We start from the raw sequence: 12,806 nt of genomic DNA, 5'->3' as shown, positions 1-12,806 counted from the left end.
ACAAAAAGCACTACAAAGCCCACACCATGCTCAAAGGGATGGGGCAGGGGTAGCGATGGGGGAGTGGACAGAAGCAACCAGCAGCAAACACAGGGAGCTCTCTCTTGAGGACTCAAGGTGGTTTCATCTCAAGGTGGGTTAGAAAAAGAAGACAGTTCTCCTCTTAGGATCATAGATCAAAAACAAGAAAGGACCTCAGAGGACATCCTCATTTTACAGATGAGGAAGTTGAGACCAAGGAATGTAAAATGACCTTCCCACAGTCACATGGGTAATAAGAGTCAGAGAGAGTTTTCTTATCTGGAAGTTCCTTGTATCCCCATCCACCATCACATAGTTATTTGTATGTGTCTAATTCCCTCTATTAAACTCAAAGTTTCTGTAAGGCATTGCTGTATATTCCCAATACCTAGCACAGAGGAGACCCTTAATAAATGTTTACTAAATGTCTGTTTGCTTTCTCCTCCCTCCACACACCCTCAGGGATCACACCCGATTACTGTACCTTTCCCCCACGGTTGGGCCCAGTGTGCTGGGTTGGCAGTGGCTGGCACCGAACATCCTGCCAGTTCTGAGGCCGGCCCTGGCGGAGCTGGGGGAAGGTAGTAGCACAGTTGGAAGCCAGGTATTGATAGACCTTCCAAGTCTTGCCAAAGTCAGGAGAATGTTCAATCAGCATGCCTGCTGGTAGAGGCCCCTGTGGGAAAAGCATGGCAGGAGAGGAGAGGATGACTGAATAAGGTACTGTAGTCCAAGCCAAGGAGATGAGAGGGAACTATAACTGGGCCTCAGAAGCACAGACTTAAAGAGAAAGCAGTTATTCCCTGACCACATACTTCAACAGGCCATATCCAAAGGAATACAAAAGACTGATTCAGTCTGGAGAAACAGCACCCCTAATCAAGAGCAGGGAATCTGACTGGGCTAGCCTAACAGGCTGCTGCTCGGGCTATAAAGAGAATCTGAGCCAAACCTGAAACTAGGGAATCTGCTTAACCATGATAGCACTATTAGGAGCTCATGGGAGCTATGCAGACTGTGCTGGAACAAAAGTAGCAACAGCCAAGAGAAGTCCTTGAAGCAAGTGGTCATATAGAAGTGCATCTGCCATAGGACGATTCAAGAGCACATTCAGGCCCCTGAGACTTTCCCAATTGAGGCTAAGAGTTTACAGAGATTGAATCCAAGCCATTCTAGAAGCAGAAAGAAGGTTCATAAACAGCACTTAGCACACCCAGTGACTGGTTCCCTATTACATTTGCTGAGGTCCAGTGTACTAATCCCTTATATGTCTTAAATACTTTTAAGTGACTACATACTTTGCTGTCTATACATACTACTACATATTTTGCTGTCCTAAATATTCAATGCTGAAATTCCTTCTCCCCCAAAAACCCCACAGTTCATTAATCCACATCTGAGTTTCTACAGAGGGGTATAAAAAGTGAAGAGGAGAGAAGAGGGAAATGACTGATCAGGTATTCAACAATTTTTTAAAGCAAAAGAGGCCAGAACTGCTTTAGTCAAATGAATACTCTCTTTCAGAGTTAGAAAGTTGTACATGAGTATTTCAATGATGTATGAATTGCACAAAACATTTTGGTAAGTCTTTTGAGAAAAACCCACTAAGCCAGTAACGTGAGCCACAAAACAGAATTAGACTCATTACTTTAAATAGTTAAGCATTATCGGCTCATTCGCTCACCTTAATTACTGACTCACTGGACCTGACTCTGAATGACTCTAATTGTTTCCAAAAATCAAATTTATCCTGAGGGTGGTCATAAGAATATCTTCAGAGAAGCAGACCACAAGGTATATCAGAAAGGGTGTTGGATTTGGAGTCCAGAGTATCATCTCTAACACACGCTGGCTTTATAACTCTAGGCAAGTCACCAACTTTCTGAGACCATTCCCTTACCTATAATAATGATAATAATACTTGCGCTAGATAATTATAGGATTGTTTTGAGGAAAGTGTTCTGAAATTTCAAAATATTACATAAAAGCTATGTACCTGGAGAGAATGCTTCTAAGACAAGAAGTCAGAAAAAGGGCCCTTAGTTGAATGGGTAGGACAGTGGGTAGGAATCATGGTCAGGTGGAGTGCTCAACTGAGATGAGGTCACCAGAGGAGGTACTAGTATTACTAGTTTGTTCTCTGTTGAAGGTCTACAAGTGCTGAAAGCATACTTTACACTCTAGGTCAAAGTGCTAGTCAGCCCACCCTAGCTATGGATCTAGTGATTATTAACTTTTTGTGAAATATGCAACAGACTCTGAAATCCATTCTCAAATATTTGAACAATGACAACATCTTTAGCATGAGTATATAACTTTCCAGGGTTGCTCCTTTGAAGGGTGTGAGGCTAATTTTGATATAAATTTTCTGATGCGTTTATTTTAAAAAATAGTGGCATTGGTGACAGTCAAACTTTGCATATAATTCCCCCAAGACCAGTGGCCACCTGCAGGCTAGTTATATACCAGTTCTGCACTTTAAACAACCAGGTACAATAAGACTGAGCCTATAGCACTGCTGCTAAATTAGAAAGATCTATGTGGTAGAATTCACCAAAGTTTATCAACACAGGAGATTTGGAAAGTGATGGGCCCTCCTGCTTCTAAGACTATCTCCATAAGCCCACAGAGCCATTAGGCTCTTCCTCTTTATCTCATCCTATAATTCAGAGGGTGATATAGTTCCAGGGCACATAAAACGGGAACTCCCAACATGTAAATACCATCTCCCCAGGCTTGGGAAAACAAGATGATTCTCTCTGGCCCCTCACTAAGCCATATCCATCTATATCCTTGGGGACTATACTCCTCTACTCTATCCTCATCATCACACAGCTATGAGCTCACCTGTAAGTCCAACATGATGTCCTGGAGCTGGAATTTCCTGTCCAGGTCTAGCTGTAGAGAAACAGGGCTTACATCTGTCAGGACACAAAAAGGAGGTTCTCAGATGGAGTGCATTTCTCCTTTCCTGGCCCCTGAGGGTACTTCAAGTCAGATGCAGTTGTGTGAGGTCTACTTTTTCTTTAATCTGTCTCTGGGGGGGCAGCCCCATGATAACTAGTTCAATATTTGTCTACCCCCATCTTCTATGATCCATGACCAGGTAAAAAATAAACTAGGCTTGCGGGTTAACCAGTTAAATCTTGATCAGGTTTGCAAATTTCTGCCCTACTTCCCAAACTGGTTCTTGCAGTACCTCTTATAGTATCTTCATCCCAGATTCCTTTCTAAAGCTACCTCTTCCAACAAGTTCACATTGATGGAGAGGAATGAAGCAAACCTTTCTGTTGCTTCCAGTAAACCTTTCTACAACTCTCCTCTCCCAACCATTCTTAAATATATAGGGAGAAAAAAAAAAACATTTCATTTCCAAAGGCAGAGGGATTCACTGTAGTCTCGGTTATATACTGGGTGCTCTTGAAGTATGTTGACTCATTTCCATTTGGAGAACTGGTAGCTTACTTATCCAGGGCACTCACTATTTTGGGACTGCCACCAGCGCATGGGGCCAGAGGAAGAGACCACGTTCTCCACCCGATGGCTGTTGTAGGCATGAGGCAGCCGAGAATCGCACTTACAACATTTCATTTGCCACTGTGAGAAATAAAAAAGAAAGGGAGAGTCAGAGGTGGGTCCCTGTCGTAAAGACTCTGATAAAATTCCAGGCTCTGGAAAGCCAAGGCCACTGAAATTCTGCCACTGGAAATTACCCATTTGGATTAAGGAAACTTCTTGGCAGATTGACTAATTAATTTTGGGCTTTCAGTCATTAGCACCTTGTTGTGAAATTGTTTCATCAAATTGCTTTCCTCTTAACACCTAGTAGAAAGCTTCAGTACTAAGAGAATGAGGGGTTTAACTGAGGATGTGAGGAACTGAACCTTGGAGGAGGAGATAGAAGTCATTTTGGAAGACTTGAGGGTAAGGATTGTTTCATTCTTCATATTGGTATCGTCAGCACCTGGCCCAGTGTGCAACACAGAGTACACACATAATAGATGCTTGTTGATTGAGTAGGGCACCTATGAGGGGCCTCAGGCAACCAGAAGACACTGAGTATAAAAGGAATGCCAGGATAGAAGAAAGAATGAAAGAAACAGAGGTGGAAGGATACTAAATACAGTACAACCAGTTCTGGTTTAAACCTGGGAAGGTCCCATCTTTGATTTTATGATTTTGTCAAAGGCAGGCCCCACTGGAAAATATTAAGGGTATTCCTTGAAAAAATGATTAAGACCCCATGGCAGAGATGCAAACAAGAATAGTGAAACAGACCCTGCCTACAAAGATTTACAGCTAAAGAGAAGGAATGGGAGTATAAACACAGGATATTTAGTGAAGTCCCAATTAGTGCTAATAATGAATCCAGACATAGTTTCTTAGTTTGCTGTTGTTGAATTATTTCAGTCATGTCCAACTCTTCATGACCCGATTAAGGGTTTTCTTGGCAGAGATACCGTAGTGCTTTGCCATTTCCTTCTCCATCTCATTTGACAAAAGAGGAACTGAAGCAAACAGGGTTAAGTGACTTGACCAGGGTCACCCAGCTAGTAAGTATCTGAGGCCAGATTTGAACTCAGGAAGATGAGTCTTTCTGACTCCAGGTCCAGCACACTATCTACTTCAGTACCCAACCGTCCCCCAGAAGCCATGGCATTACTCAAATTCACACTATTCAAAATTATAGTTGTATGTAAAATATACAATTTGCCTCATTTTGCTCATCTGTAATATGGGGATAATAATAACACCTAACTTCCAAGGTTGTCATGAGGATCAAATGAGATTATAATTGTAAAGTACTTCATACAGAGCCTAGCACTGGCTATATAAAAATGTCAGCTATTATTACTTTTTAAATGACTAGATGTCATATATAAAGATAAACCTACCATGACAATATGACAAAAACACTGTTTTGTCACTTAAAATATTTTGGCAGCATAGACTGAATCATCTTCTCTTTCTTTGAATCTACCTACATAGGCTAGTAGGTGCAGAGAGCTTTAACCTCATGCAGGTAAATTTGCATGCTTCCATCCTGGTTAGGGTCAGTATCTATCATTCTTCTCTCCTCAACTATCAGGGTTTGAAAGATCTTCACAGATCCTTTGAGAGTGAATGAATGCCTTTATGTGCACATGATCTGCTTTTTCAGCATTATTGTAAGTTTCTTCAGATGTTCATTTGATCTAAATGAAGAAGATTATTCTCAACAATTCTGAATACAAGTTGAGCAATTGCTGGACTTCCCATTCATCAAAACAAAGCCTTCTTCCAATGTTTGTCATTTCTTCTATCACAGTCTGCTTTAGAAAGAGAAAACCTTCAAAGTTACTATCTGTGCAACGTGGCAAAACGGGCTTCCATTCTGCAGGCATATTGTTGGCATTTATGCTTGCCAAGCATAGTAGATATTTTCAATTGCATCTTTTGATGGCATAATTTTTCCAGAATTCAGTTAAGGAAATGGCATTATTGTCTCTTGTTTTAGCAATTGCCTGTTCAAAAGTTTTTTCTTAGGCCGTAGGCCTTCTACGTTGTAATGATTCCTTAATTCATGGGCTACAATAAAGATGCTGTGTTTGGTGGCAAAAAAAGAAAAAAAGAAAAGAAAAAAGACTTACATTTTCACACATTGAACCAAGTGCAGCTGTACAATTTGAGGTGTGATATAAAATCAGTAATACTTTAAATCCAATATTGCTGTCCTTGAAATATTTTTCAACAGCTAGCCTAAAATAACTTGAAAATCAGTCTTCCAAAAAGCTTTAGGAACTCATCCTTTCTTGTTTAACCACCAAAGAAATGGATCAATGGTTGAGCCCATTATAGCCCGAGGATTTCATGACCAATATACAAGCATTGGCTTTCATTTAAAATCCCATTCTGCATTATCTCTCAATAAAAAGGTTATGTCCTTTTACTCAGTTTTGTCTGATTCAGTGTGACCCCATTTGGGATTTTCTTAACAGATATACTGGACTGGTTTTTCCATTTCCTTCTCCAACTCATCTTATTGTTGAGGAGCTGAGGCAAACAGGGTGAAGTGACTTGCTCAGGATCACACAGGTAGTAAGTGTCTGAGGCTGGATTTGATATCGGGAAGAGGAGTCTTGCTGAGATCAGGCCCAGCACTCTAAGCACAGTGCCACCTAGCTGCCTAGGTAATGCTTAGGTATTTTTAAATACAGGCTGTTTTTTCTTTCTTAGAAATATCAGTTCTGAAAGATATTCCTTTCCAGAATAAACTTTTTTCATCCATATTAAAACTTATCCATCAATGGATACAGTTTTTTTCAATTATTATCTTCAAAACATCAGAATTTTTATCCTTTTATCCTTTTATCCTTTACATCCTAGTATGTTCCTTTCCATAATTTTAACATTACACAATTGAACTCAACTTTTAAATCAATCAAGCCAACCAACTGTGCAGTAAAAGTTTCTTCACTATTCATTTTATTTCCATTTTCTTTCGCTGACAGGAATAAACTTGAAGTTTTTGTCTGAATGGTTGCTCCTCTAAGAGGAAGGAGTTGTTGATTACAGCCTTTAGTTCATACAGCTAGAAGACATTCTATTCCTATCACTGTAATACTCTTATTTCTTGTGGTTGTTTGACAACCACCACCTACACCAAAAGAAAAGAAAAGAAAAGAAATCTGATAGAAATTTGCTTCTTTCTTTGATTTTGCCTGAATGTTTTATATTATTCCATACCATAGATTCGGGCATTCTAACATCTAATTCTGTCTCAGAGTTATTATTCCTACTCATATCGTGCCATTCAATTCCACCAAATCTTTGTTCTAATGTCATAACAAGCATCTTCCTTTTTTTCTTCTCACAATGGTGGTGTTTCTATCTGAAGTATTCTTCCTTTCATCCATTTTGTTTAGGGCTCTTTTCAAAAAATTAATATGACTATTGATATGGTACAAAGCAATCCATCACATGCGCAGGCCACAATGGACAAGTACAGACTGATGAGTAGTTAAGCTACAACTCTTCACTAGCTCACGCATGCTGTATTAGTTGGAGGTTGCTTTACATTGAATATGACCTGATCTCATTTTATACTTAGGTGGCTCAGTGGATAGAGTGCTGGGCCTAGAGTTGGTAAGACTCATCTTCCTGAATTCAAATTCAACCTCTTACATTTGCTAGTTGTGTGAGCCTAGGCAACTAATCCTGTTGGCCTCAGTTTCCTTATCTGTGAAATGAGAAGGGAAATATAAACTGCTTCAGTATCTTTCTGACTCAACAACATTTTATAAAACACACAAAATTGAATTTTGCATAATTTAAAGTCACATTAATCACAATATAGCTATTCATGCACAGTATGTGTACACAGAGTTACACCTATAGTTCTATGCAAAATAGATAGTGAGTTGGTGAGGAAGGCAAGAGAACCATCTTCCCCTTTCCCCAGAGAATCTGTTAAAGAAGGGATGTGCTCCCAACAAACCTGCTTTGGCAGGGAAGGAGACAGAACTGAACCCAACCCCAAGGTGATACAAAAGGAGACCAGATCCACAAACTCCAGAGTAGGAAGGGAGCTCAGAGGCCCCCTAAAAGTCATGATACCTAGTATTCTTAAACACTTCAAGGTTTATAAAGCACTTTATGTATTTAGCTCATTTAGTTAACCTCACAACAACCTGTGAGGCCAATGTTATTATTACCCATTTTACATTTGGTGATACAAAAGCTTAGAAACTTGACCAGGGTCGCTGTACCCCTATTTAATGGACCATTTAGTACCTTGTACATTTAGTACATTAGTCTAATCAGAATCATGAAGGGAAAAGGCACATCTCAGGAATTTACCTAGGTGTTTGATGCCATGGCAGAGGTTTCTCAACCTCAGAGCAAAGAGCAAGACAGTATGTATATCTGGAAGATTCTAGTATGTAAAATTCACACTTCATTATGGTTTCTACAAAGTCCGGGTTCAGGGGTCTCTTGAGCCCACAGGCAGAGAGAGAAGAGAGAGGAAGGAGGAAAGGGGGAGGATGGTAATAGGAGAGACACAGAATCTGCACACAAGACTCTTTGGATAGCAGGTCCATTGTGGGGAAGGAATAGGTTCCCAAAGTGAGGACAAAATGACCCGTTACGGGAATGTAGCTACAACATAGCAAACAAGCCTCTTCCTGACCCAAGCCAGCTCACTGTAGAGAGGTTGCTGGGTGAAAGGCTAAGTCTTTCTGTATGGATTCTGTACTCCTGACCTTCTGACTTAGCTGGATAAATCAAGAAAGCTAGAATGCTTAAACTGAGTATACATAGAATTCCATTATTATCATAGACATGATAAAATATACAGAAAATAAACCTGTTAACAACTGTAGAGCTTTTCTTTCCTTTCTTTTCCCTGCATCTCTCCCTCCCTCAGGACTCCGCTCCCCCTCCCAACAATAAGAAGACAGAGTATACAAGAAGCCAATCTAATTTAGAAGAAAAAATATGACCACGTGAAAGGCCTAAGTTAAGTCCCACTTCTGATACTACCAGCTGTGAAACCTTGGAAAATGTACTTAACCTTTCAGGGCCCTAGTCAGTTCTCTGAGACTGTAAGGTACAGAGAAGGTGGCAAACTACTGTGGTAAAAGTAGCCTACTCCTCTGGGGGTTCCCTATACTAGTGAAATGACATCTAGGAAGAATCTCTTTCCCAACATTGAGGTAGCTCAGTGGATAGAGCACTGGGCCTGGAGTCAGAAAGACTTGAGTTCAAATCTGACACTAGACACTTACTAGCTGTGTAACCCTGAGTAAGTCAATTAATATCTGCTTGCCTCAGTTTCCCCATATGTAAAATGAGGACTATAGTAGCACCTACCTCCCAGGGCTTTTGTGATGATTAAACAAGATAATAATTGTAAAGCACTCAGCACAGTGTCTAGAACATAGTAGACACTTAATAAATGCTTATTCCCTTTCCAGAAGAGCAAGTAGGGTGAATATTCAGAAACCAGGTCAACTGAGTTTCCAAAACAGGAATAGTTTACCAAATGTTCTGACTCCTTTAATATTTATAATATTACTCACTATTAATGTTTCCCCCTCTGAGGAGTCTCTCCTTTTCAGCACAATGAAGTACATAGAATATTCAGTTTGAAGTAGGAAGATCTGAGTTCAAATCTCATCTCTTTGTGACCCTGGGCAAGTCACATATACTCTCAGGTTTCCTCATCTTCTATAAAAGAGGAGTAACAATTCCTACAGGACCTACTTCACAGGATTATTATAGGCCCCTCATTTTCAGTCATGTCCCTATTTGGGGTTTTCTTGGCAAAGATACTGGAGTGGTTTGCCATTTCTTTCTCCAGCTCATTTGACACATGAAGAAAATGAGACAAACAGAGTTAAGTGACTTGCCCAGGGTCACCTAGCTATTAAGTGTCTGAGGTCAGATTTGAACTCAGAGAGATGAATCTTCCTGACTTCAAGTACAATGCTCTATCCATTGGGATACCTAGATGCTCAGGCCTCTCATAAGGTAATACATGTAAGGAACTTTACCAATATGAACACACTACAGAAGCAACTATTATTAGTAGTATTCTACAGCCACCTGGAAGCAAAAATCAGCTCTTATCAGATGGTGTGTGACAGAAAGGGAGTGAGGAGCTTAAACAGGCTGGGAAAGGGAAACCAGAGAGGCCTGCCTCATTCACAGAACCCAGAGATGGGATGTGGGAGAGGAAAGATGTCATCACCTTAATTAGCTGTCATTCATATGGTTTATACATTATCCCATTTGATCCTTAAGACAACCCTTCCAAGTAGATATTTCCCCTTATTCTTCCCATTCAATTATAGCTAATATAGATACACGTGTGTATATAATATATGTGAATATAAGTGCATACATATGTACATACACTATTTGCACATGCATGCATATATCAAGTGTAAATATGAATGTGTATATATATTAAGTGTGTATGTCTATGTGTACATATACATATGCATATGCAGAACTGGTGTGCTTCTTTGTTAGGACCAAGAAGCCTTTGTTAAGTGCTTAATTACCCCTACTGTTACACTGGATTGAGCTTCTGGGGATGAGTTCTTTCCAACATATCAGTAAGAGGGACAATCTAGAAGAGGAGTCCCACCCAATGACATCGCAGATCACAGGAACATAAAGGAAGAGATGCATAGGAAGTATGTTGGTAAGACAGCCCTGCTCCCGGCTGAGACAGCCCAGTTACTAAAGCAACTTAGAATATGTCAGTTGTTAAACATACCTGAGCACTTAAAGTAACCCCCACCAGGCAAAATAAGCATTTGAGCTAGAAATTGTTTCCAATCCACATTCTGTTTGAGGTCCTAAGGAAGAAGGCCTCCTTTCTCCCCAACCTGCCCAGTCAAGAGGGGCTGGGGTTGGAGAAGGGAGCTCTCCTCCCTCAGTCAATCCTCCGTCCTCACTGAACGAAGAACTGATGAAAGATGAGATCCAGTTGCCCCTCCCACTGCCTGTCAGCAGAACCTCTCCCCTCTGGTGCTCTCAGAGCTGGCTGCAGGCCCTGGCACATCCCCCTGTCAAATGGAATGCCAGAAGCTCTTGGTTTCCCTGATCTGTGAAGGGGGGTGGAGGGTGGGGTGGGAGTGGAACACTATGGGGTGGGGGAGACAGAATGTTGAAATTCCCTTTTAGGGAGGCAAAAGGAGTGAAACCGAATACAGGGGAAGAAATTCTCCAGATATGGGCCAAAGCTGAGATAAATCCTCTACCATGTAGAAGTCAGATGGCTACCGGCCCATTCCAACCCCTGCCTTACTTTAGCTAAGACACAGATTCTGAAGCAATAAAACCCTCTTCTCTTCCAATTTAATAAGAATATGGATTTAATAATAATAGCATTGGCATAGCACTTTAAGGTTTGTGAAGTACTTTACAACCATCCTGGGAGGTAGATGTTACCATTATCCCCATTTTACATATGAGGAAACTGAGGTAGGGAGCAGTTAAGTGACTTGCTCAGGGTCACAAGTTGGTGTCTGCAGCTGGATTTGACCTCAGGTCTTCCTCACTCCAGGTCCAGCACTCTATCCTCCATGCCCTTTAGCTGACTAACTTAGCCAGCACCCTGCCTCCAGGCAGGTTCACCCTGCATCTTTCCATAGGGATAAGCAAAAGATTATAAAATCTTAGATTTAGAATTGGAAGGAGCCATCTAGTCCAACTCAATCACACACACACACACACACACACACACACACACACACACACACACACACACACATTTCATTTTAGAGATGAAGAAACTGCAGCCCAGAGAGTTTGAATGATGGAAGAGGGAAACCCCACACTCTCTACACATTCCCTTTGCATTCACCCTAGACATGTCTCCAGACAGATCATATAACCCAAAGAGGTGGACAACTATGCACCTCTTAACACAGTAACAGGGATGAGAAGGGGTTACTTCAGCCTTTGGCTAAGAAGCTTGGAGCTGGTATTTTAAGTAGCTCTGGATATCAATTGGGTAACAGGTTAGAGGCCTCAAAATAGACTCACTTAGGAACATCAGTTCACGTGAACCCCAGATGCTAATTCTCTTTGCTGTGCCTCTGCCTCTCTTTCTCTCTTTGGTTGGTTTCTACTTATTGGATCACAGATTCAGAGCTGGATAAGACCTTTTTTGTTGTTCAGTTGTTTCAGTCACGTCTGACTCTTTGTGAACTCATTTGGAGTTTTCTTGGCAGAGATACTGAAGTGGTTTGCCATTTCCTCCTCCAGCTCATTTAACAGATGAGGAAACTGAGGCAAACAGGATTAACTGACTTGCCTAGGATCACACAGCTAGTAAGTGTCTGAGGTCAGATTTTAATTGGGGTCTTTCTGATTCCAGGGCCATCCACTGTACCTCCTAGCTGCCCCACTAGCATAAGACGTTACAGGCCATCAGGTTTTATCCCTCATTTTGGAGATGAGGCTACTGAGGTCCAGAGAATTTAAGTTTGCTCAAGGTCAAAGGAAAGAGGGACAGGACTAGATCTTTTAGTATGTACATATCTAACACAGAGCTCTCAATAAATGTTTACTAGATTCATTACAGAACAAATGTATGTGTGAGCATACCTACACAGACTATGTATACCAGTTCTCCTGAGGATGTTATATGCATGCACATTCCTCCCTGCACCCCTCCTCCAAAGGCTCTGACATGGAAACTGTCCCTTAGCATTCTGCAGATGCCTCCTTTCTCTGCGATCTCTTAGCCAACTCCCTTCCTGGCAGGACTGCAGTGCCCTCACCCCCATGCCTTTCACCAACACATCATTATTATTGATTTCACATTCAGAGGCCCAGAGCCAGCTGGGCCCTAAACTGGCCTCCAGCTAGAAGGGCTGTCTGGCTGCTCCTTCACCTAGGAGCTTTCTGGAAGCTCAGTGGGTTGGCCAGTTACCAAGCAGGAGCTGGAGAAAAGAGAGGGGCAAGGAAATGAAGAAAACATGCCCAGTTGAGACTTGATTCTTTCATACCTAATGTAAGTTCCAGACTAGACTAGAACAAGTTAAGGGAAACAGATCCTGTCTATGCTTAGCCTTGCTCCATTCTGAAAACAAGCTAGGGACCCAAAATACTAACTGCTTGTACCCCAGGGGTTTTTAACATTTTGGGAGCCATGGAACCCTTTGACAGTCTGGTGAAACCTAAGGATACCCTTCTCAGATTAATGATTTGTTGCCTACATTCACAAGAGAAGAAAATGCTAAATTTTAGTTAGAGTTTGGTGAAAATAAATGTCATTTTTTTCC

The 12,806-nt window shown here is 41.2% G+C and overlaps 1 protein-coding gene across 3 annotated transcripts in view; it reads right to left on the bottom strand.

Moving 5' to 3' along the window:
- LAMB3 (laminin subunit beta 3) overlaps positions 1 to 12,806 on the bottom strand; it is a 59,514-nt gene that overhangs the window by 29,952 nt on the left and 16,756 nt on the right. For 2 of the 3 annotated variants that reach the window (XM_072647946.1, XM_072647947.1), the window contains exons 4-6: positions 3,504 to 3,618; positions 2,869 to 2,942; positions 506 to 697 (exon numbers count right to left, since the gene is read on the bottom strand). In XM_072647946.1, coding sequence (XP_072504047.1) covers positions 506 to 697; positions 2,869 to 2,942; positions 3,504 to 3,618 — 381 coding nt within the window. Of the gene's footprint in view, positions 1 to 505; positions 698 to 2,868; positions 2,943 to 3,503; positions 3,619 to 10,288; positions 10,444 to 12,806 lie in introns of those variants that run through there. The other variant, XM_072647948.1, reaches the window with a different exon arrangement.

This window comes from Notamacropus eugenii, chromosome 2, assembly GCF_028372415.1.
Source record: "Notamacropus eugenii isolate mMacEug1 chromosome 2, mMacEug1.pri_v2, whole genome shotgun sequence".
NCBI classification, from domain to species: Eukaryota; Metazoa; Chordata; class Mammalia; order Diprotodontia; family Macropodidae; genus Notamacropus; species Notamacropus eugenii.
The sequence above is the reverse complement of the archived record's forward strand: the minus strand, read 5'-3'. Positions and strand labels throughout refer to the sequence as shown.